The sequence below is a fragment of the Lucilia sericata genome, unplaced genomic scaffold (genome assembly GCF_015586225.1).
Source record: "Lucilia sericata isolate MDLA Ls3-8-SP2 unplaced genomic scaffold, ASM1558622v1 Contig002507F_arrow, whole genome shotgun sequence".
In the NCBI taxonomy this organism is placed as follows: Eukaryota; Metazoa; Arthropoda; class Insecta; order Diptera; family Calliphoridae; genus Lucilia; species Lucilia sericata.
The window spans coordinates 18,914-43,044 of NW_023996282.1; the positions used below are offsets into that span (position 1 = coordinate 18,914).

At 32.6% G+C, this 24,131-nt stretch overlaps 1 protein-coding gene across 3 annotated transcripts; it reads right to left on the bottom strand.

Annotated features, from left to right (window-relative positions):
* Positions 1-740: 740 nt before the first annotated feature.
* Positions 741-8,786, bottom strand: LOC119614023 (ubiquitin-like modifier-activating enzyme 1). 3 transcript variants are annotated; one of them, XM_037970100.1, is made up of 8 exons: positions 8,615-8,786; positions 6,761-6,907; positions 5,817-6,655; positions 2,835-3,889; positions 2,111-2,774; positions 1,740-2,048; positions 1,308-1,675; positions 741-1,240 (listed from the first exon to the last, which is right to left on the bottom strand). In XM_037970100.1, the coding sequence occupies exons 3-8, from the start codon at positions 6,627-6,629 to the stop codon at positions 826-828; spliced, it is 3,624 nt and encodes a 1,207-aa protein (XP_037826028.1). In that variant the 5' UTR covers positions 6,630-6,655; positions 6,761-6,907; positions 8,615-8,786; the 3' UTR covers positions 741-825. The 3 variants fall into 3 exon arrangements, with proteins under 3 accessions (XP_037826028.1, XP_037826029.1, XP_037826030.1); XM_037970101.1 differs by having other exon boundaries at positions 5,817-6,663; XM_037970102.1 differs by having other exon boundaries at positions 5,817-6,907.
* Positions 8,787-24,131: the final 15,345 nt, after the last annotated feature.

Here is a 24,131-nt window from a genome sequence, read left to right on the forward strand (position 1 = left end):
TGTTTAGTTCATTCTAAGATACCATGGTGTTGCCTCCGGTAGGTAACTGGTTAGTGTTTTAGTCCGGTAGACAGAGGTCATCTATAGTCTAGATTCTAGACTAAACAGAGAATGCTTGTATATCCCTTACAAACCGTAAGTTACTGGTTGAAAACTTCTTTAAGCCCAAAAACTCTTTACTATCTCCCTCCATTAAGAGAAATATCGTAAGATTTTTTGTGTTTCGTTTATTGTGTGTTATAATTTAAATTTTGTTTTTGTTTGTTTTTAATGTTTTTTTTATTAATTCCATAGAAAAATTAAATTTTAAATTTAATTTGCAAATACAATGTTTCTTTGTTTTCTTTTAGTATTTCTCAGCCATTGTTGTTGTTGTTGTTGATACATCAAGAAATGAATGCATAATTTTACGTGTTTTTTTGTTTTGAAAATAAAACTACTTTCTATATAAAGAAATAGATATTTGAGAGGGTTAAAAGAAGGGGAAAGGGGGCAGGGATTACAAAGTTTAAGTATGTGTGTATATGAGGGAGTGTGTTTGTGTTAGTGTTAAACGCTTAAAATTCGCATTGATAAACTTATTTTTATTAATATTTTATAATATTTTTCTTTTTATTTAACTTTTTTTGTTGTCTCTCATGTTATTAGTTTGTATGTATAAAAAAAAAGATTATAAGAATTTCAGTTAAACTGCCAAAAAGAAATCTTTTTAAAAAAAATGTACTGGGGTAGCAAAGTGGTTTTCTTTTGAATTTTTTTAATGTTTATTGGTGTTTGTGTAGAGATGTTTGTTTATGTTAAGTTTTTATTATATGATGAATAACTTTAGGGCAAAGTGTACCGCACATAGGGTACTTCAACATCTTCTCCCTCCTCATCGTTGCAGCAGATTTCAAAGACCAAAGAACGTTCATGTGGCTCAATGCGTCTCTTGGAGACACGGCGCACCACTTCCGACATAGGCAAAGGCAGGCGTTCGGCGCACTTGGCTTTAGGCATAAAGAATGAGAACAACATAGAAACGCCTGCTGACAACATGGTGATTTTAAGTTTTTCCTTCTGTTCAAAGTAGTCCAAAAACTCTTGTAGAGTCATTTCACCGGGCACTTCGAAACGATCCCATAATGTCCATTCCTTGCCATAGAAGGTGTTTTTAGCAGCTGGTAGAGGCTCAGAGAAGGCAATGAATGGCAAAGCCAAATTAGCAAAACCATTCTTGAATTTAGCCAGATCTTTGTGTCTATAGAAGAGGGAACGAAATTTATTAGAATTTTAAACCAAGAAAGGAATGGAATGGTTTAACTTACCCCATAATAAGTTTGATGACTTCCAATACAGCCCAACCAGATACCAGGGAGGTGGTGGTAGCAATGGCTGGCATAATTTTACCAGCAATTAACTTGGACTTGTGGCGATCAGCGGGTGGAATTTTATAATTTGCAGCTCTTAGATTGGAGGCGGCCACTATAAAGTCCATGTGTAGATTATTGTCATCATCCTTTTCAAATTGCAAAGGATTAATACTCAAACTGGCTTTGTCCAATGACTGCAATTCGTTGAGTATTTTATTGACGCGATCCTGATCGACTTCCGAAGAGTCATGATGATTGGCTTCGGCCGCAGCAGCTTCGTTGGTTTCAATTTTAACACCAGAGCGTGGTTTAAACTCGGGCACCTTTATCAAAAGACAAACATCAATTAGTGTTTTACTACAAATAATTATTTCTAGTCTAACTTACCGAAATTTGCTGTACCAGACAGGCTACAATTTCACGATTACGAACTTGTGGTATGCCATAGACTTCAGCGCGTAGATTAGCTGTAGCCAAAACATAATCCAAGTGCAAGGGATCATTGACATCAAATGCCAAAGGAACTGGACAACGTTTGGGTCCCGACCAGAAGGGAGCTCCACTGGAGGTGACTTGATCTGGAGGGAAATTGTACAGCAATTGTTTAATTTGATTGGCATACTGTTCCTCCCAATAGAGACGAGCCCATTTAACACAATCAGCAAAGTCTTTAGGTTTGTCATCAATTAATGCTTTCTGCAAATTTAAGTATAAAAATTTTAAACATTTCTTGTCATTATTAAAAATTTCCTCCTTACCTTAACAGATTCTAAAGTTTCCAAAGGTTGTACTCCCGACAATTTCAGAGTACGTTCAATAAAGTTGGGATCTGACACATAGAGAGCAGCATTTTCAGCTGTCTGTGTGAATATGCCCTCAAAACAATCGCGTGCCCATTGCAAAGTGTGTTCAATAGCATTGGGGAAATTTTTCAAAGTACAAATGGGTATACTCTTCTCTGGGGGATCTTGTGATGAACTGTACGATTCAGTTAAGAAGGGTACAATCACCTGGACATTACCCATGGTGCCAAGAGTACCAGACTCTACCAGGGGAATGCGATTGAAAACACATTTGCGATCCATATAAATACGAGCATCAACATTGTCCAAAGCATTTGTAACACCATCCAATTTGCCAAAGAAATCTTCAGAGAATACCTTTTCAGTTTCGGCACCAACACGCAGTTCGTAGGCGGTAATCTTGGCATCCGGATTCATTTGCTTGATGGCAGCGGCTGCAGTTTGAGCTTTGGGCTTTTGAACATCTTTCGGGCGGAAGAGGAACTGACGGTTCAAATTCGATTTTTCAATGAGATCCATGTCAGTAATAAAGAGTTGACCATTGCCTATGCCAGCACCAATCATGGCGAAGTTCTTAATCAGCTCACAACCAATAGCGCCAGCACCCACTATAAAGTACCTGGACAAAATAAAATAATTAGTAAAAAGACTTAGATTTCATAAACATTATAACACCTACTTAATATCACCCAATTTCTCTTGGAACTTTTTGCCGAATATGGCAATTTGGGCATCATATCTGGAGCCTACGGGTTGGGCATTAGCCTCCTCCACACCACCATCGGGCAAACATTCAATAGCATCATAGTACAGCCATTGATAGATGGGAGTAAATTTACCACTGCAAGCCTTTAATACTTCTTGGGCCACTAAACCACCCATGGCAGCATCCATGGGACAGGTCTTGCCCGAACAAATTTTGGCGAATGTTAGCACTAAGCTTTCAACCACATTTTCATCAATAGTTTTACACAATTGCAAGAATTTCTGAGCCTCTTCCTCACTCCAAGGACGTGGTGATTTGCCACCATTTGCCTCTTTATATTGATGCAAAGCCTTGAAGGCAACATGCAATGTTGCGGGATGATCAAATTTAGCAAAATCAGATGTTAGGAACTCTGGCTCCTTTTCGGCCACTTCCAAAGACTTGAAACTAATAGTCTTGGGCATTTTCACTTGTGTCACTATGCCACCACTAATATAATCACTGAACTTGCTGGTATCACCAATGCTAAAGGTATAAGGACCCAAAACACTAATCTTCAAAGGAGCACAACCGTTTAATTCAGTCATACCCTGTACTTCGGAAAAGGTCACATAATCACCATCATTCAAACCGTGGCGAGTCTCATCTAGACATGTGACCACACCCTGTGAATCACGTGTAACACTAGCAATCATTGTTGAGATAGGCTGGGCACCATCCTGATCGTAAATGGTAAAGTTTTCACCAAAATCACAAAAGACCTTGGCAAAGAGACCACATGTTTCGGCAATAATTAAAGCGATATTATTGGCGTGTGTAATTTTTGCAATACGATGCTGTTCAGCATCGCTGGCATTGGTTAAGACAATGACACGGAATTTCTTAATAAAATCTTCAGTTAATTCTCCGGTATATGATGAAGTGCGTACATAATTATTCAATTCCGATAGCTTGTCGCAGGAGGCAACAGCACGATTTTTACCAATATCCGCTTCGGAGAGATAGAATTGTGAAGAGAAGTCATTGATCTGCAAAAAGAAATTTTTAAAACAATAATTATTAAATGTATTTCGATTAATCTAGTCTATTGTCTAAGAATTAGGCTATTGATTAGTATTTGTCTAGTTTATGAATTAATCTTTGGCTAGACTAGCTATTCAAGAATTAAGTCTTCGGCTTAGTTTAGGAACTAGTTTATGGAATATTCGTGAAATTATAGTTTAATCCAAGGGCTAGTCTACGCACTAATTCATGGACTAGTCTAGGAGCTAACCTGTGGACATGTGCACCAACTATTTTAGTGTGTAGCCTACGTACTAGTCTATGAACTTGTATAGGAACTAGTCTGTTGACTATTTCTGAAACTATAAGTAGTTTATTCTATGAGCCAGTCTAAAAACTATCCCAGACACTAGCAGTCTTGGAAATTATAGTCTAAGAACTTCTCTATTAAGTAGTCTATAGTTTAGTATAGGAACGAGTCTATTGACAATTTGTGAAACTATAGTCTTGGAACTAAACTATGAACAAGTTCAAGAACTTTTCTATGAAGTAGTCTACGTTCTAATCTAGAAACTAGACTATTGACTAGTCTACTATTCTAAGAACTAGATTATAACGCAAATCATCAACAGAATAAAGGAAACATCACTTCAAAACATTAAAACAGAAGTTGTTTATCTTTCTTAAAGCTTTGATATAAAATATTAAAAATAGTTTTGTGACAAAATTAAAAATGGACTTTGTAATTGTTTGATAATAAACTTTATTAAATATGGTGAAATTAAGAGGAACAAATGCAATCAAGGTCGATTATATATCAGAGTATTAAATTGATAAACAGAGGAAGACCTTATATGGACTGAATGGACAAAATTAAGAGGGGTTCTAATGCTGTTTCGAAAAAAGTTTTTTACGAAGTTTGTTTGGGTCAAAAGTAGACCTAATTGTACAGAATTTATAAGGGTAAATCATTTGTCAGAATAAATCGTTTATATTGTATTTCATCTTAACATTTGAGCAATAAAATTTCTCATTTACCTAAAAAAATTCATTAAATCCAACCATTTTTAAAACTGAAAGTGGTGACTTAAAATTAGTAATTGCACTTAGTTTTTGTGACGTGCAGGTGCCTAACATTTTTATAAATATGATGAATTGCATGACTCAGTTTCGTTTTTTTTTTTTTACTTTATATTAACAAAAAAAAACTACAATCATAATTAAAAATTAAAAAAAAAACACTATATGAACTAATAATTAAAACAAAACAACTAAAACTACATTGCCAGACAAAACTAAACCAACAAAAGAACAACAAAACAAATCAATAAGAACTTAACGAAACCTATAAAACATCTGGCAGCATTGAGAAAAATTTGCAAAAAACAAGAGAATTATGGAGAAAATTAAAACAACACTACAAACACATACAAAAATCAATGCAAAAAAATGGGGGGAATTGTAAAAGAAATGTATATGTATGTATGAACTTTTGCGTATATTTTTATATGGAGTAGAAATACAATGACACAACAACAAATTTTTCTTTCTTCATTTTTAACAATGGCTTTTTTAAAACAAAATTTTTTTCATGAGAAATTACTTTAATACCGATTAAGAAAATAAAAAAATCTCTACATTTTTTATATTGCAGCATGAATTAATACAAGTTTTTCTTTTTTCTTATTTTGCCTGACAACGAGAAACAATAAAAAACATCAGAAAAAAAGAAGAGAAAAAAATGGGAGGGAGAAAAACCTAACCAAAAAAATATAAATTTTCATTTATTCTACATTTTTGCACAAATGAAAAAATCGATTTTGAATCATTATTTTTTTGGAACAGAAAAAAACAACAACAAACAATTTACAAATCGATAATAGTTAAATTTTCTTTACTATACATTTCTTTCCAATTAAAATAATTAAAGAAAAAAAAAACAACTTTACTTACTGTGCAATTATCGGTGTCATGTAAAGTGATGGATTTAACACCACCCAGGATGACATTTTTAGCTATCTCCAAGCCCAGACCATTTAAACCGGATAATAAAATGTCCGAATTGGCCATACGACGCATAGCATCATGACCTAATACATACAATTGGCGCGAGTATAAAGATTCATCAATATCATTGCCAGCGGAAGATCCAGCAGTTCCACTAGCATTTTGGGAGTTCGTAGCCATTGTTGTTGTATCCGTGTTATTACTGCTGTTTGTTGTTGTTGATGTGTTGGTGCTATTATTACTGGTTGTCGAGGAGACCGCTGAGTTATTAGCTGCAGTTTTTTGTTTTGTTGTCGTTTTATTGGAGTCCACTACTTCTTTTTGTTGCTCAACAATACACGAGGAAGTTTTCTGGTCAACACTTTTTATAACTTTGCTTTCTTTATCCACTGCTGACGATGTACTAATAATGCCGCCGCTGCTGCCACTACTCTCGCCCGTTGTTGAAACGAATGAGCCGGCTGCGTTTTCACCACTTAACGAAACAACTGAGCAGGACGACGATACTAACGAACTATCAACACCAGCTGGCTCTTTCTTGCCACCACCGCTAGCACTAACACTACTGACGGCGTCGTTGCTGCAGCTGGTCGTATCAACGTCGGCTTCGCTGTTGCCGCTTCCGCTAATATTGTTGTTATTTAGAGGAGGGCTAGTGGAGGTTGGCGAAGAGTTCGATGCAAGCTTCCGTTTCTTGGCTGCTGGTTGCTCAAGAGTCGAGGAGGAAGCTGCTTGTTCTACTTGAGGACTCGAAGACATCTGTTGTTTCTAAATAAATTCAACTTCTAAAATACTAAATTATCATGAGAATCTTCGTTTTTTTTTTTAATTAGGGAGAGTATAAAAGGAGCTAGAACAAGCAACCGGTAATTTAATTTTTCAACTTTTACCTTTTTTATTTTGTGTGTTTCTTTTCTTGTTGTTTGTTCTACAACGTTTGTTTTACTCTCCACTTCACCTCACAAACAAAACCAAACGCTATTATTTCGCAATGTGTGTACGAGGGGTTGTCAATCTTTTAGTTTTTCGCAAAAGCACTAAAATTAAGAAAACAAAAAAAAACGCCTTTTTAATGAGTAGATATTTCGTTTATGTTTTATAGAATTTATTGAGAAAACTGTTATCCATACATATATAATTTTCAATTAAAACTTTTTTCTATAGAATACAAATCGGTTATCATCAAAAAAGATGGTTCATATTGAATTTATCCATTACAGCGGTGAATTCGACGAAAGAACATTTATAGAAACCATATCTCTCTAGCAAATGTTTTAAGAATTGGTCATTATCCCATCTAATCTCTCATACAAAAACCAGATTATCATTAGTTAATTGTTCTAAATGTAATGATAAAAGTGGACATTTTTTTTAAGGAATTACACTTTAAAATTCAGAACAACTTGGTCCATAATTACCCAAGAATTCAATAAAACAATAACTTCACAACATCACTACACATTATATAAAAAACTGCAGATATTTCGCTTTTATTTGACACAAAAATTTGGACATTACAATTGTTCACATTTGTTCCTATGAAAATGCCTTCTGAATTGTTTTAAAATCTGTTGTAGTTGCTGAGATATCATCCATTGAAATTGATGGACGGACAGACATCGTTAAGTCGAGTGAGAAAGTGATTTTTAGTCAATTAGCACATCCTGGGATTGGTGTGGATCCTATGTTTTTTTACTAAGCATAATACCCTCCGCACTATAGTACTTCAAGTTATAAAAACTATGAATACACCAAAATCATTCAAGCTTTTAATGAAGAAATCTCAAAGAAGAATGTATCAGATAAACCTTTTTAAAAATAAAGGGCCAAAAATTACGATATCTCAAATCCCAGGTGAGATGTAGAAAATCCAAGATTCGGATTTAGCGCTGCTTAATCCTTTAGAAACGCTTAACTCAGGGTTTTGACTTTTTTCAAATTTTGTCGGCCTGTGTTATTATTTCCATCCCGAAATAATGGTTGAATAAACTGTTTAGAAGGATATATTAAATATGAATTGACAACAGTGCTTATAAAGGGTAATCTAAATACAAGTATCCTTCCGCAGGGTTGTTGAGAAGTCATATAGTTCTTAACAAATGCAAAATCCAATTGGAATTTCTCAATTAAAATCAAAGTTTTTGAATAAATGCCTCTCAATTGAAACCGAAATATCATAAGGTTGTGAAATATTAAGACTTTCAAATTGATGTTTGTGGATTTTTATTTATAGGTACACAAGGAGCTTCAACAAACAATCTGATGTGATTCCATTTGAAACAAACATCTTTGCAATAATAATTTTAGCTAAATTTGAAGCACCCTTTATATTTACACTCACGTTATACGCTATTCAGCTATTTTTTTTTTACTTTTCCTATTTTACCTAGAACAAAGAACCAACGTTTTAATATTCCAAATGGAAATGAAAATTACGAAGCAAAATAAATTTAATTAATAATTTCTATTTATAACATTTGCTATTTGTTAAGGAAATCATAAAAATTTACTAATTTATAATATGATGTCTATAACGTCTCCCTTTTTTAATTTTTTTTTTGCATCAACACTTTTGCTTTTATTTAAGATTTTTTTTGCACACACAAAACATTTGTAATGCTTCTTCTTCACGTACTGTCTGCTTCAGTTTTTTTCGCTTCACATATTTGTGTTAAATTAATTTTTCTACTTTTAACTGTATTTTCACACTTTAATTTTCGTTTATAGAATTAACTGCACATTACCTTTTTTAATAAGTTAATTTTCTGATTTTATTTTTTTATTATTATTAAATTATGAAAAAATAATCTTTTGCAAATCACTTGGTATTTCGAAGCACATTTATTATGTTGCTTTGCAAAATCACTACAAAAATTCGCTTCTCTTTCCTCGTGTCGCCGGCGTTTGTTAATGGCAGAATTTATAAAATAAAAAAAGATTCGTTAAGTTTTTATTTTTCTTCTTGTTGTGTGTTTTGTTTTCGTTTTCTCTTTTTTATGGGAATTTTTGCACAAAACAAACTAAAAAAAACAGTGCTGTCAATTTAGAAAGTAAAAAAAATCATAAGAAGTAAGTGTATTTATTTTTTGTAATTTTGAGAATAATGCAATCGGGAATGAAACTTTTTAATTTGAAATTAGATAGTTAGTTAGTCAGTAGTTAGTAAGTAAGTAAGTAAGTAAGTAAGTAAGTAAGTAAGTAAGTAAGTAAGTAAGTAAGTAAGTAAGTAAGTAAGTAAGTAAGTAAGTAAGTAGTAAGTAAGTAAGTAAGTAAGTAAGTAAGTAAGTAAGTAAGTAAGTAAGTAAGAAGTAAGTAAGAAGTAGTAAGAAGTAAGTAAGTAAGTAAGTAAGTAAGTAAGTAAGAAGTAAGTAAGTAAGTAAGTAAGTAAGTAAGTAAGTAAGTAAGTAAGTAAGTAAGTAAGTAAGTAAGTAAGTAAGTAAGTAAGTAAGTAAGTAAGTAAGTAAGTAAGTAAGTAAGTAAGTAAGTAAGTAAGTAAGTAAGTAAGTAAGTAAGTAAGTAAGTAAGTAAGTAAGTAAGTAAGTAAGTAAGTAAGTAAGTAAGTAAGTAAGTAAGTAAAGTAAGTAAGTAAGTAAGTAAGTAAGTAAGTAAGTAAGTAGTAAGTAAGTAAGTAAGTAAGTAAGTAAGTAAGTAAGTAAGTAAGTAAGTAAGTAAGTAAGTAAGTAAGTAAGTAGTAAGTAAGTAGTAAGTAAGTAAGTAAGTAAGTAAGTAAGTAAGTAAGTAAGTAAGTAAGTAAGTAAGTAAGAAGTAAGTAAGTAAGTAAGTAAGTAAGTAAGTAAGTAAGTAAGTAAGTAAGTAAGTAAGTAAGTAAGTAAGTAAGTAAGTAAGTAAGTAAGAAGTAAGTAAGTAAGTAAGTAAGTAAGTAAGTAAGGTAAGTAAGTAAGTAAGTAAGTAAGGAAGTAAGTAAGTAGAAGTAAGTAAGAGAAGTAAGTAAGTAAGTAAGTAAGTAAGTAAGTAAGTAAGTAAGGAAGTAAGTAAGAAGTAAAGTAAGTAAGTAAGTAAGTAAGTAAGTAAGTAAGTAAGTAAGGTAAGTAAGGTAAGTAAGAAGTAAGGAAGTAAGAAGTAAGGAAGTAAGGAAGTAAGAAGAGGAAGTAAGGATAGTAAGAGTAAGAGGTAAGGAAGTAAGAAGTAAGGAAGAAGGAAGTAAGGAGTAAGTAAGTAAGTAAGTAAGTAAGTAAGTAGTAAGTAAGTTAATTAATTAATTAGTTAGTTAGTTAGTTAGTAGTTAGTTAGTTAGTTAGTTAGTTAGTTAGTTAGTTAGTTAGTTAGTTAGTAGTTAGTTAAGTTAGTTAGTTAGTTAGTTAGTAGTTAGTTAGTTAGTAGTTAGTTAGTTAGTTAGTTAGTAGTTAGTTAGTTAGTTAGTTAGTTAGTTAGTTAGTTAGTTAGTTAGTTAGTTAGTTAGTTAGTTAGTAGTGTTAGTTAGTTAGTTAGTTAGTTAGTTAGTTAGTTAGTTAGTTAGTTAGTTAGTTAGTTAGTTAGTTAGTAGTTATAGAGGCCTAGGTGTATTTCTTCGGATTTGATTTCAAACTAAATAGTTAGTTAGTTAGTAAGTCTCGAAGTGCGAAGCAGGGGTTAAACTTTTATTTTAGAGTCGGCAGTTTGTATCCTTTTGCGCTATTACAACTTCTCAACTGTGTGTGGATTTTTGGACTCTGTGTTTCCACTTTTTACAATTTTGTTTTCCTGTGTTATTTTTCAAAAAAGTAAATCCACTTTTCAACGCAATGTGAGAATAAAGTTAAATATTTTTAACAAGGGTGGATTTTCATTTTGAACTGGAAGACATAATTGTAATTTAATTGTTGTTGATACTTACAACCGGAAATGCAATGAGTTTGTTTAAACACTTTACGCGTAATAGGTATAAACAACAGAGTTTGTGGTAATTTCAAATGAAAAAGTGACAAGTCATCAGAACATTGTTTTAGATTTCAAGGAAAGGAAATATAAACAATGTCTGCCTGATATTGCACAGATGGAGAAATAATTCGGTAATTTAGAAAAAAGGACCGAAAGAGCTATAAGTTTATAGGACAGTTAAATGTTAGTTTTTTTTACTATTTGATGTGGAATGTTTTTAGAGTAAAAATTCTGTATGCTTTATTATTTTCCCGCCATTATTGTTGAATGAATAATAACAACTAACATGCATTCACATAAATGTAAGTTTATTTAACATAACCGTATTTTTCTCTTGCAACAATATACGAACTACTAACTGTTATTTCGTATAGTCCTGCAACGAATTTGTTTTTTTTATAACTACATATATTTTCACGATTGACATGCACAGACATGTCATGGGACAAGGTTATTAATGTTAAACAATAAATAATCCCAAAGTTAAAGAGAGCGAGAGTTGCACAGTGAATGAATGAATAAAAGAATCAATGACTCTCTAAATTTTATACTATAATTTTTTAAGTACTCAAATAACTTAACAGCATACAGTGGAACTATACTATAATGAATATAACATAGACAGTGGAAAGGAAATGTCATAATGGAGGGCGAATGCTTAAGTGTCGAATTAGTTTTGGTTAAAATTTGTTCATGAGTCCATCTCAACCCATAAACAATGGAGGTCAAATGTATTAACATTTGGGTATTCTCATTGAATCATTTTGGAGCCCAAAGAGCAATTCTAGACATGTTGTTAACGTATGCCAAGCATATCCGATCACATACCAGAAACAAAACACGTCCAGATCTCTGAGATATTGTTTCATATAAGAGACCGTGGTCAATTGAAACATTAGAGTAAACGCCTACTCAAATCTGTTTTTACACTGCTAGCTTTGAACTGGGAGGTCTGGGGGCCTTAATTATAAAGGTTACAGTGGTTCTATAGTCTGCAGTCTGCGCTATAATCTAGTCTATAGTATGTACTACATTCTAGCCTATAGTCAAGTCTATAGTCTGGACTAAAATCTAGTCTATTGTCTGGATTATAATTTAGTCTATAGTCTGGACTATAGTCTAGTCTATAGTCTGGACTATAGTCTAGTCTATAGTCTAGTCTATAGTCTGGACTATAGTCTAGTCTATAGTCTGGACTATAGTCTGGCCTCCGGTAGGTTAGTGGTTAGTGTTCTAGTCTGGTAGACCGGAGGTGGTGGGTTCGATTCCCACCTGAGGCACTGGTTAAGGAGCGCACAACAGGCCCGATAGAGGCCTAGGTGTATTTCTTCGGATTTGATGTATATACATCCTCCTTTCAAACTAACTAACTAACTAACTAACATATAGTCTGGACTATAGTCTTGTCTATAGTCTGGACTATAGTCTAGTCTATAGTCAGGACTATAGTCTAGTTTATAGTCTGGACTATAGTCTAGTCTATAGTCTGGACTATAGTCTAGTCTATAGTCTAGTCTATAGTCTGGACTATAGTCTAGTCTATAGTCTGGACTAGTCTTTAATATGGACTATAGTCTAGCCTTTAATATGGAATATAGTCTAGTCTATAGTCTGGACCATAGTCTAGTCCTTAATATAGTCCAGACTATAGACTAGACTATAGTACAAACTATAGACTAGACTATAGTCCAGACTATAGTCCATACTATATACTAGACTATAGTCCAGACTATAGACTAGATTATATTAAAAACTATAGACTAGACTATAGTCCAGACTATAGTCCATACTGTATACTAGACTACAGTCCATATTAACGACTATAGTCTATAGTCTGGACTATAGTCTAGTCTATAGTCTGGACTATAGTCTAGTCTATAGTCTGGATTATAGTCTAGTCTATAGTCTGGACTATAGACTAGTCTATAGTCTGGACTATAGTCTAGTCTATAGTCTAGTATATAGTCTGAACTATAGTCTAGTTTTAGTCTAGTCTACAGTATAGTTTAAAGTCTATAGTATAGTCTACTAAATCCCTAGTTATGGTCAACTCCGCTGTTTAGTCTAGTCTGTAGTCTAGTTTAAAGAGTAGTCTATATTAGAGTCTACTAAATCCATAGTTATGGTCAACTTCACAATTATTAAGAGGTCAGGAGAGTAAATTACCTTTTTTATTAGAAAAGTTATTGGCCTATAGTCTGAAATAGATTATAGTCCAGACTATAGTCTAGTCTACAGTTTAGTCTACAGTCTAGTCTATAGTATAGTCTACTAAATCCATAGTTATGGTCAACTCCTTTCCTTTCAAACTAAACCTAATAAACTATTCATTTTTTTGTTGCAAAACGAATAATGGTATTAATTCATTTTATCCAAAATTCACTGTATTCAAATTCATAGTTATGGTCAACCCCGCAGTTATTAGGTGCTCAGGAGAGCTTTCATTTTTTTGATTAGAAAAATTACCATAAATCTCAATACACTAAAAGGACATGCACACACATTAATACAACAAAAATAGAAAAAGGATATTAATATACTGACCATTTGTAGCGGGAAAATTAGTACGAGTTGACAGTTTGTAAAGAGCAGTACAAAAAAACTTGAAAACGGCGGTTAAATTTCAAAAAAAGAAAAGAAAAAACTCACAACTAATGGACAAACGAAAGACGGTCATTAAAATCCTCCCTCGTGGCATTTGAAATTAAAAAATCATACGTCATAATTACAACGCAATTCTCATGTAATTTACTAAAATATAAATGTAACGGAACGTGAAAATGTGTTTTTATTTTTTTTTTTGTGTGAATTAAATATAATGTTAAATTAATGTTTGAAACCATTTAAACGATAAAAATGATGTAAATTTTTAATTGAAAAATTAATAAAAAAACGATTCGACTGCTTAACAAAATATTGAAAAAAAAAAAATGGTTACTCGAGCCTCGAGTGTGCCACAGCTTAATAGCAGCGGTGGCAGTAGTAGTGGTAGTCATAAAGGTTCCAGTGGAGGGCGTGGTCGTCCCACAAATCAGAAGGGACGTCGTTCTACAGGTGGCAAATCGGTTACACCAAATTCTCGTAATCGTGATCAACAGCAACATGGTCCTATAGGACCACGTTCACGCAGTCTTATAAATGGTATGCGTCGTGTTAGTCCCCAAAAACAATCAGTGGGCAGTTCAGGATCCAGAAATACTCCGGTTTTCTTACGTTCTAGAGAGAATGAGTAAGTAAAAAAAGTTATCCACCTAAATGCATGTATTTGTGTTAAACACGCAGTTCATTTACATACGAATAGAGTTTATAAATAATTAAAGAAAAACAAACGTCTTGAGTGGGGTTTTATGGGGACTAGTTTTGAGTACTTAATTTTATTAGTTTTTTCTTAATTTCTATTTATAGTTAATTAACAAAATGGTGGTTTGAATCCTATTCTAAGTTTTCTTCAATTATTGGTTTTTATGTTTTTTATTTCTAACTAAATGTTTCATTTTTAAAAGCTCAATAAACTCTGTTTAGAACACGTGGATGTCCTTAAAGTGTTTACACTTAGAGAATTTGTTTTTTTATAAAGAATTACTGAAATACTTTTTATTTGTATACTAAAATGTTTTATAAAATTTTCTTCAAAGTGTATTGAAAAAACCTTGACCGTTACTTTTAAAGTAAATTACCTAGTCAACGATAATTATATGTGTTTGATGTTTTGTTTTCAATTTGTTTAAGATAGTTTTTTTTAATTAATTAAATATTTATAAACTATTGGCTTTAAAATAAACTGAAAATTAATTAATTAGAATCGACTAATATGTAGATATTATAAAACAATTTAATCGTGGCCCTCAGGTTGAGATCTGTTATAAAAAAACAAATCGAATATAAAAGAGCGGTAACGAAACCCCAACAGATGCACCTGATAAATCCATAATCTCGATGTAACACCGAGATGGACCATCAGGTAATAAGCGTTGTCATGAGCGACGCCGTAGCATCCCCATCGTTTAGCGATTCACTCTGGCAGATTTCCTGATGAGATGGCAACAGCACCGAGAACTTCTCTGAAGTATAAGGAATACTAAATCAGTACTAGTCTCCCGCCGTGAAAAGGTGTATTTCCCGATCGTTCAGCAACTTACATCAGTTCCATTCTCAGACCATTAAGAACGATCTACGGAATGACAGGTAACTACCAAGTGTCAACCTGAAAATTCACCAAACTATACAGGCACCTTACTACTAGAGCAAGATATACTCAACGGGTCGAAGAATCCAGCAAAAGTTGCTGTGTCACATCACCCAGTGACATCTGTTGAGATGACAAAAGCACCGGATATATATGCGAATTTGAGTGTAAAACACTCCCGAAGGAACCTCAATCAACTGACCAGCCAGGACAAAGTGCTGCGGGCAACTGGCCACCCGTAGTACCAGATTATCTGGTGCTCTGGTTCTACTCCACGTCAAATCATTCCAAGAAAAGGCCGAGGATACATTTGATCATCACCAGTTTATAGTCCCGGCAGACTAGTGGTATAAGTAGCACCTCTTTTCCCCGGGATATTGCAATAACACCAAGATGATAGAACAGTACATGTTCGTGTTTGAGATGTTATTAAACCAGCCAGAGGCACGAATAAACTATTCTATCTTATATGCTTCCATATTAAAGATAGCCGCAAATTTATGCAGTATTGGAGTGCCTAGAATTTGATATTTGTCAAGGCAGGGCAGATCAAAGAAAGTGTTCTACAGTTTACTCTTCATCCTTATTATGACAACTCCTGTAATAATCATTATATGGAAAATTTAGTTCATGCTGAATGAGGGATTTATAGCATGAAAGTGGGGCACCAACTAGTGTGTCAGTATCCCTCGGTACCCAGAGCAGTTCCAGGTACGAATGACTCTCCATCTCGTCAAGAAACATCCGCCATTTGCGAAACAGTCTGGATGTCGTATAGAAACCAGATAAAGCTTATATATCAGGTTTACTGTCCTCATCATCCAGTTAAACGTCATTTTTATAGCTGAAATTTCAGCCTATAAAACGCTACAGAAGTCATTTAGCTTAAAACGAGTGGAGAATGAAGAAGCCACCAACCACGCACATAAAAGACTTGGATCAATCAATATAGATATCAAGTGTTAACCACTCTGAGAAGAACGGATGATTTGACATCTTGACTGTGAATCTTTTGTCCGGAAGGAGCGTGGAGGAGCAATAATCAATGTTCTCGGGGATATAAGTCGTATTGCCCAGGATAGAAGCATGACCATTACGCTTAGACTCCCAGACCTCAGCAGCATGAAGTCTGTGTGCCGAGTTTAAGGCAATTGTTTGGCGATCAGATCGGCGGGCAACCAGTGCATAAAAGTGAACAGCGCTTGTGACGGCGTACTATTAATCCCTTCAATATAATTGAAATGTGTGGATTTGTCCAAAGCTTTCCACCAATCAAGTGCACCATACATCAGAGTAGGCTTAATAGCCATGTCGAAGATCCATTTCGTAGTCTTGGGACTAATGCCCCAACCAAGAATGATACCTATGTATTTTGCCACTGAGGCCTTGTAGTTCCAACGAATCAGTTGTCCCGGTGATTATTGCAGGTATTACGAGATAATGGCCAAATGTTTGCCAGAGACAGCAACCGCCACGTCTTCCGCATATGCAATTAATTTTTGGAGTAGAGTTTAATATACATATTTAATGAGTTTTTTTCAGTTAAAAATTACCAAAATCACATTTGGACGGGTTTCTTGTTACTCAGTTAAATGTAGCTTAACTTGCTTTTAGATTAAACTCGGAAAAAATTTAGGCGGACTTTAAACGATGATTGTGTTTTTCATTAATGGCCAACTTTTCAGGCAAAAACATAAACAATGAACAGCTGTTCATTTAAGTGCTATTTAAAACAATTTAAAGTGCCTTTAGACTATGAGACTTTATGTATGAAAAATCAAATGAAATTCCATCCGTATTTTAGTAAAGAGAATAAACATCGTATGATTTATATTTTTTGCGTTTACACTATTGGTATAAGACAATAACAAAGTAGAATGGAAACAGCTGTTTCATTTTTTATGTGTTTACATAAAAATACATCCCTGATCTAATGCGACAAGTTTCCCAGCTAGCATTTTTTTTAATTTTTGATCACATTCAAGTCATTTATGACTATTCTGCACGATTAAAATCATCATATATGCGTTCATTTTCTGATCATAAATGATACATTCGTCGGGAGGAAATGTTACCCTACCCGCGACTCTTCTAAACGAGTCTTTTATGGGCCCCATTTCTGATCAGTTCCGACTCATTTTTAATCTTTTTTGAGTCATTAATGAGCCGACTTACTGGTCGTTTTAGAAATATTTTCGAATCATATTATAGTCATTTTTGAATCTTTTCTGAGTAATTTTTATGTTTGTTACAGACAAATACAATACAACAGAAAACACTTTTTGATCTTCCAACTGCTCAAAATGTAACTACGAAATAAATTTATAAACAATCAAATTTCGAACACCTGGAAGACCTATTTGTGATTGCCAACTATCTTCCGTAGAAGGTCATTAAACATATAAAATTATTATAATTAAAGCATAATATAATTTAAATTTCCTTGACAGAAAATCGACTTTTTAAATATTACACAAATTGAAATACTTTTACATTTAATTTTATAAACGAAATGAAAATTATATCAACTTATTTTAGGCCACACAAATTTTTTTGCCAACTCTTCTAAAAGAGTCTTTTCTGAGCCCATTTTCTAATCAGTTTCGACTCATTTTTGAATCGTTTTTGAATCATTTTTAAGTATAAGTGTTGCTATTCCACTGCTCGAAATATGATCACAAAATAAGTTTTAAAAACCATCATATTTTAAACACCAGGATGATCAATTTATGATTGCTATACATTTTGTTATTGTTTTTCAAATAATCAGTTTTCAATCATATATCGGGATCATTTTCGAATCATTTTTTAAACGCTCAACTTATTAATCACGTTTAGGTCATCAAAAGGAGTCAAAAATGAGTCAGTTTACTGATTAATCATCCAAATGCTAGCTGGGTTGTTATTTGAATCATTTCAAAAAATAAAGAGAGCCATACTAAAGTCGAATTTTCCATCCGTATTTTCTCTCAATACATATTACGCTTAGACTATTACATCCGCTCTTTTCTACACAATATTTTGACAGATCATATTACTTGTCGTATAATGTAAAGGGGACTTTAGCAAAGGTTCCGAAATCGATTTGATTAATAAATTTAAAATAACGAATGATATGTATATAAAATAAAACCGTTGTTAATCATTAATAATAAAGAACGATAAATCCATTCTAAACGTCAAAAAATAATTTTTCTTTCAATATTGAATATTTATTTTTTAAAACATAATCAAATGATTTTATTATTTAGTATTTTCAAGTCAAATAAAATAAAGTTTTAGTTTGTACCCAACTATACATTTGGGAAAAATACTATCTAAAAGAAATACCTTGAAAAACTTTTAGGTGGTTAATCCAAATACTCTTTCAAATGATTACTTACAAGGATACTAGTTTCCACATAAATATACATATTTTCTTTTATATCTTTTTAATAACACTTAATTGTTTCTTAATCGATCAATCGCTGGTTGTCTTCAAGTAAAAATGGTTATTTTTATTATTTTTGTTTATTTACTTTCTATTTGTGTTATTGTGGTATTATACTTACGACATGTTTTTCTAATGTTTTTCTGCTTTAATAAAATTAAATAAATACAAAAAATATATGTAAATAATAATAAAAAATAAAGTGTGGGACAATAATAACATGTAATTTCATATGAATAATAACAATAATAATAATATGTAGTGAAAAGGCTTCCTATAGTTTCGACTCCCATACTTTGTTCTGTTTTACTTTAGAAAATGTCTGATGTTTGACCTTTAAACTTTCAAAATAATATTTTACGTATATATGTATATAGGACCTGCATACATAAAATTTCCTCGAATCTGTTAAATTACTTCAAGGGAAAATTGAAGTGGAAACAAATATTTACATACGTACATACATACATATGTAAAATTGTACATAATATGTACATACATATATTATGAAAATATGAGTCAATTCGGATTATGTTAACCCATGCCATATTAAATAATAAATAGAACAAAATACAGTTTGATGCACTCCTACATTAATTTTAATAGGTCTGCTCTGTGCTCTTATTCAGTACATGGACAATGAAATTTTTTACCATGTTTAAAAAAAGTTATATTCCCCTCCAGTTTGAACAATCTTGCAAGTTCCCCTTCTTCGGTAGTTTTATAATTAGAACTTCCCTGAGATCACCAGGCAGTGTAACGTTCAACCAAAAGTTCACATTCCCAATCAGCGGTTTTAGTAAGCTCTTTGTTAGGATCACGTCCTTTTTCAGGGGGGAATTCTATCAGGGCCTAAAGATTTACCGAACTTTAATCGCTTATTAGCATTCAATTATCTTCTCAGATGTCGGTATTAATGTGTTTATATCGTGATTCATTACTCGTTCCTCAGAAATTTTATCTTATCTCCTCTACCAGATATCTCCTTGGTCCTTGGATCGACCTGTTTCACCGGCTATTTAAGCTTCTTTTGTTAAGTTGTCAGATCACATCCTCCTGTCCAAACTTACGATTTCTCGTCTGGTATTTACAGAGTATGATCATTTTGTAAACATCTGGAAGAAGAAAGGAAAGAAAAAAGAGGAAAAGAGTTAAAATAGTAGACGAAAATAAAGAAGGGGATATGTAGGACATTTTTAAGGGAATTCAAAATACACAATATATCAAAGCAAGGGTCCAGAAACACTATGACACCAGATTCTGCCTTTATTTGGATCAAATGTTTATTTTTGTTGTAGAATATCATGTAAAAGGGCGCGTACCACTGCACTTATGTATTTGGGACAAACATTAGATAAAATCCAACCTTTTTGAATATATATTTTCTCGCATAAGTATAAAGAAATTTATTTTGAATTGTTAAATATCTAATAACTCAATCAAATCCTCATACCTCGGAGAATTTTCACAATTTTCAAACTATTGCATTGATATTAATAAGAAGGACTTAATGGTTTTTTTTTGCTGTAAAATAATTGTAATAATTACTTATATTAATAATTCGTTTTAATTAGAACCAATAAATATTAAATTATAAAAAAATGTTAATTATTTTCGCGTCCTTTAACAAATCTTGATTATGTCCATCATTTCGCTGTTAAACGAGATAGGTAGAAGTAACACGCGTTATCGTAATTAAATTCTATATTTCCGTTTAATATACACAAGGAATTTATAAGCGTTTGATTATCAGAAAAATACTCTTTATGGAAGCAAGGACTTGTACCTATTTCTACACAATTGTGAAGACTGAAATTACTAATAATAAACTGACCTTTCTGAAGTAGGGAAGCCAGGCATGGAAAATTTTGTAACATAGGCCTATAGTCTAGTCTAGGAGCCAGGCATGGAACATTCAATAATATACTCCTATAGTCTGGTCTACAGTCTAGTCTATAGTCTAGTCTATAATCTAGTCTAAAACCTAGTCTATAGTCTAGTTTATAGTCTAGTCTATAATCTAGTCTATAACCTAGTCTATAGTCTAGTTTATAGTCTAGTCTATAGTCTAGTATAGTCTAGTTTATAGTCTGGTCTATAGTCTAGTTTATAGTCTAGTCTATAGTCTAGTCTATGGTCTAGTCTATAGTCTAGTCTATAGTCTAGTCTATAGTCTAGTCTATAGTCTAGTATATAGTCTAGTCTATAGTCTAGTATAGTCTAGTCTAGTCTAGTCTATAGTCTAGTCTATAGTCTAGTCTATAGTCTAGTCTATAGTTTAGTCTATAGTCCAGTCTATAGTCTAGTCTATAGTCCAGTCTATAGTCTAGTCTATAGTCTAGTCTATAGTCTAGTCTATAGTCTAGTCTATAGTCTAGTCTATAGTCTAGTCTATAGTCTAGTCTATAGTCTAGTCTATAGTCTAGTCTATAGTCTAGTCTATAGTCTAGTCTATAGTCTAGTCTATAGTCTAGTCTATAGTCTATAGTCTAGTCTATAGTCTAGTCTATAGTCTAGTCTATAGTCTAGTCTATAGTCTAGTCTATAGTCTAGTCTATAGTCTAGTCTATAGTATAGTCTATAGTCTAGTCTATAGTCTAGTCTATAGTCTAGTTCTATAGTCTAGTCTATAGTCTAGTCTATAGTCTAGTCTATAGTCTAGTCTATAGTCTAGTCTATAGTCTAGTCTATAGTCTAGTCTATAGTCTAGTCTATAGTCTAGTCTATAGTCTAGTCTATAGTCTAGTCTATAGTCTAGTCTATAGTCTAGTCTATAGTCTAGTCTATAGTCTAGTCTATAGTCTAGTCTATAGTCTAGTCTATAGTCTAGTCTATAGTCTAGTCTATAGTCTAGTCTTATAGTCTAGTCTATAGTCTAGTCTATAGTCTAGTCTATAGTCTAGTCTATAGTCTAGTCTATAGTCTAGTCTATAGTCTAGTTCTATAGTCTAGTCTATAGTCTAGTCTATAGTCTAGTCTATAGTCTAGTCTAGTCTAGTCTATAGTCTAGTGTATAGTCTAGTCTATAGTCTAGTCTATGGTCTAGTCTATAGTCTAGTCTATAGTCTAGTCTATAGTCTAGTCTATAGTCTAGAATATAGTCTAGTCTATGGTCTAGTCTATAGTCTAGTCTATAGTCTAGTCTATAGTCTAGTCTATAGTCTAGTCTATAGTCTAGTCTATAGTCTAGTCTATAGTCTAGTCTATAGTCTAGTCTATAGTCTAGTCTATAGTCTAGGTCTATTGTCTTGTCTATAGTCTAGTCAATAGTCTAGTCTATAGTCTAGTCCATAGTCTAGTCTACAGTCTAGTCTATAGTCTAGTCTATAGTCTAGTCTATAGTCTATAGTCTAGTCTATAGTCTATAGTCTAGTCTATAGTCTAGTCTATAGTCTAGTCTATAGTCTAGTCTAGTCTATAGTCTAGTCTATAGTCTAGTCTATAGTCTAATCTATAGTCTAGTCTAGTCTAGTCTAGTCAATAGTCTAGTCTAGTCTAGTCTATAGTCTAGTCTAGTCTAGTCTATAGTCTAGTCTATAGTCTAGTCTATAGTCTAGTCTATAGTCTAGTCTATAGTCTAGTCTATAGTCTAGTCTATAGTCTAGTCTATAGTCTAGTCTATAGTCTAGTCTATAGTCTAGTCTATAGTCTAGTCTATAGTCTAGTCTATAGTCTAGTCTATAGTCTAGTCTATAGTCTAGTCTATAGTCTAGTCTATAGTCTAGTCTATAGTCTAGTCTATAGTCTAGTCTATAGTCTAGTCTATAGTCTAGTCTATAGTCTAGTCTATAGTCTAGTCTATAGTCTAGTCTATAGTCTAGTCTATAGTGTAGTCTATAGTCTAGTCTATAGTCTAGTCTATAGTCTAGTCTATAGTCTAGTCTATAGTGTAGTCTATAGTCTAGTCTATAGTCTAGTCTATAGTCTAGTCTATAGTCTAGTCTATAGTCTAGTCTATAGTCTAGTCTATAGTCTAGTCTATAGTCTAGTCTATAGTCTAGTCTATAGTCTAGTCTATAGTCTAGTCTATAGTCTAGTCTATAGTCTAGTCTATAGTCTAGTCTATAGTCTAGTCTATAGTCTAGTCTATAGTCTAGTCTATAGTCTAGTCTGTAGTCTAGTCTATAGTCTAGTCTATAGTCTAGTCTATAGTCTAGTCTATAGTCTAGTCTATAGTCTAGTCTATAGTCTAGTCTATAGTCTAGTCTATAGTCTAGTCTATAGTCTAGTCTATAGTCTAGTCTAGTCTAGTCTGGTCTATAGTCTAGTCTAGTCTAGTCTATAGTCTAGTCTAGTCTAGTCTAGTCTAGTCTAGTCTATAGTCTAGTCTATAGTCTAGTCTATAGTCTAGTCTAGTTTAGTCTAGTCTAGTCTAGTCTAGTCTAGTCTAGTCTAGTCTAGTCTAGTCTATAGTCTAGTCTATAGTCTAGTCTAGTCTATAGTCTAGTCTAGTCTATAGTCTAGTCTATAGTCTAGTCTAGTTTAGTCTAGTCTAGTCTAGTCTAGTCTATAGTCTAGTCTAGTCTAGTCTATAGTCTAGTCTAGTCTAGTGTATAGTCTAGTCTATAGTCAAGTCTATAGTCTAGTCTATAGTCTAGTCTATAGTCTAGTCTATAGTCTAGTCTAGTCTATAGTCTAGTCTATAGTCTAGTCTAGTCTATAGTCTAGTCTATAGTCTAGTCTATAGTCTAGTCTATAGTCTAGTCTACAGTCTAGTCTAGAGTCTAGTCTATAGTCTAGTCTATAGTCTAGTCTATAGTCTAGTCTATAGTCTAGTCTATAGTCTAGTCTATAGTCTAGTCTATAGTATAGTCTATAGTATAGCCTAAAGTCTAGTCTAATGTCTAGTTAATAGTCTAGAGTATTGTATAGTCTAGTCTATGGTCTATCCTATATTGTAGTCTAGTCTAGTCTATAATCTTTCTCTTAAAATACCATTTCTATATTTGCCAATCACAACTGTCAAGTAGTGCAAGTGTTAACTTTAACTTTGTATCGACTTCAAAGTTGTCCACGAATCAAAATAATTTAAAATGTAACGTATTGTAAAAGTGTCATGATGAAATGTTTGCTTTTAATTGAAAAAAGAAACGTTAATGCAATTTTTATTTACATTATATTTTACTTTATAAATCAACACGGTTAATACGGCCTATATGTAAAATGTATGTCGGCAATTTTATAAACAAAATCAACATGTGAAAAAAGCGGAAAATAGAAAAAATAGAATAATATAAAACATTATATTAAAAGAAAAATCAATAAAAAAAAATTTATAAAGGATACAAATATTACGAAAAAGGACACGCGATTATTACATACATATGTACAATACAGAATTATTAACAAGAAGGGATTTGCAAATTGTTTGATACCAAAACAGGCCGTCAATTTTTAAAACAATTAAAACTAATATTTAGTTTTGGCACTATTATTATAGATAGTGGTACTATAATTAAGGAGCGTTTTATAATTATGGTTTCAAATATCTTAATCAATCTGTAACATATTCGCGGAATATGTGTCAATTTTTGTAAACGAACTAGTTCGTTTCATGACTTGTGAAACGAGGGCAGGTCACTTAATCTGACTAAGTAAATATGTCAACTTTACAATTCATTATTAACTGATTTGTAAAATATAATAATAGTAATTAATTTTAACTACCAAATAGCAAAAAGCTTAACTAAATAGGTTAGGATCGATATTTCCAAAAGAAAAAGTCAATAAGAGTTGTTGATGTTAAAGTCACTATAGGTATGAATTA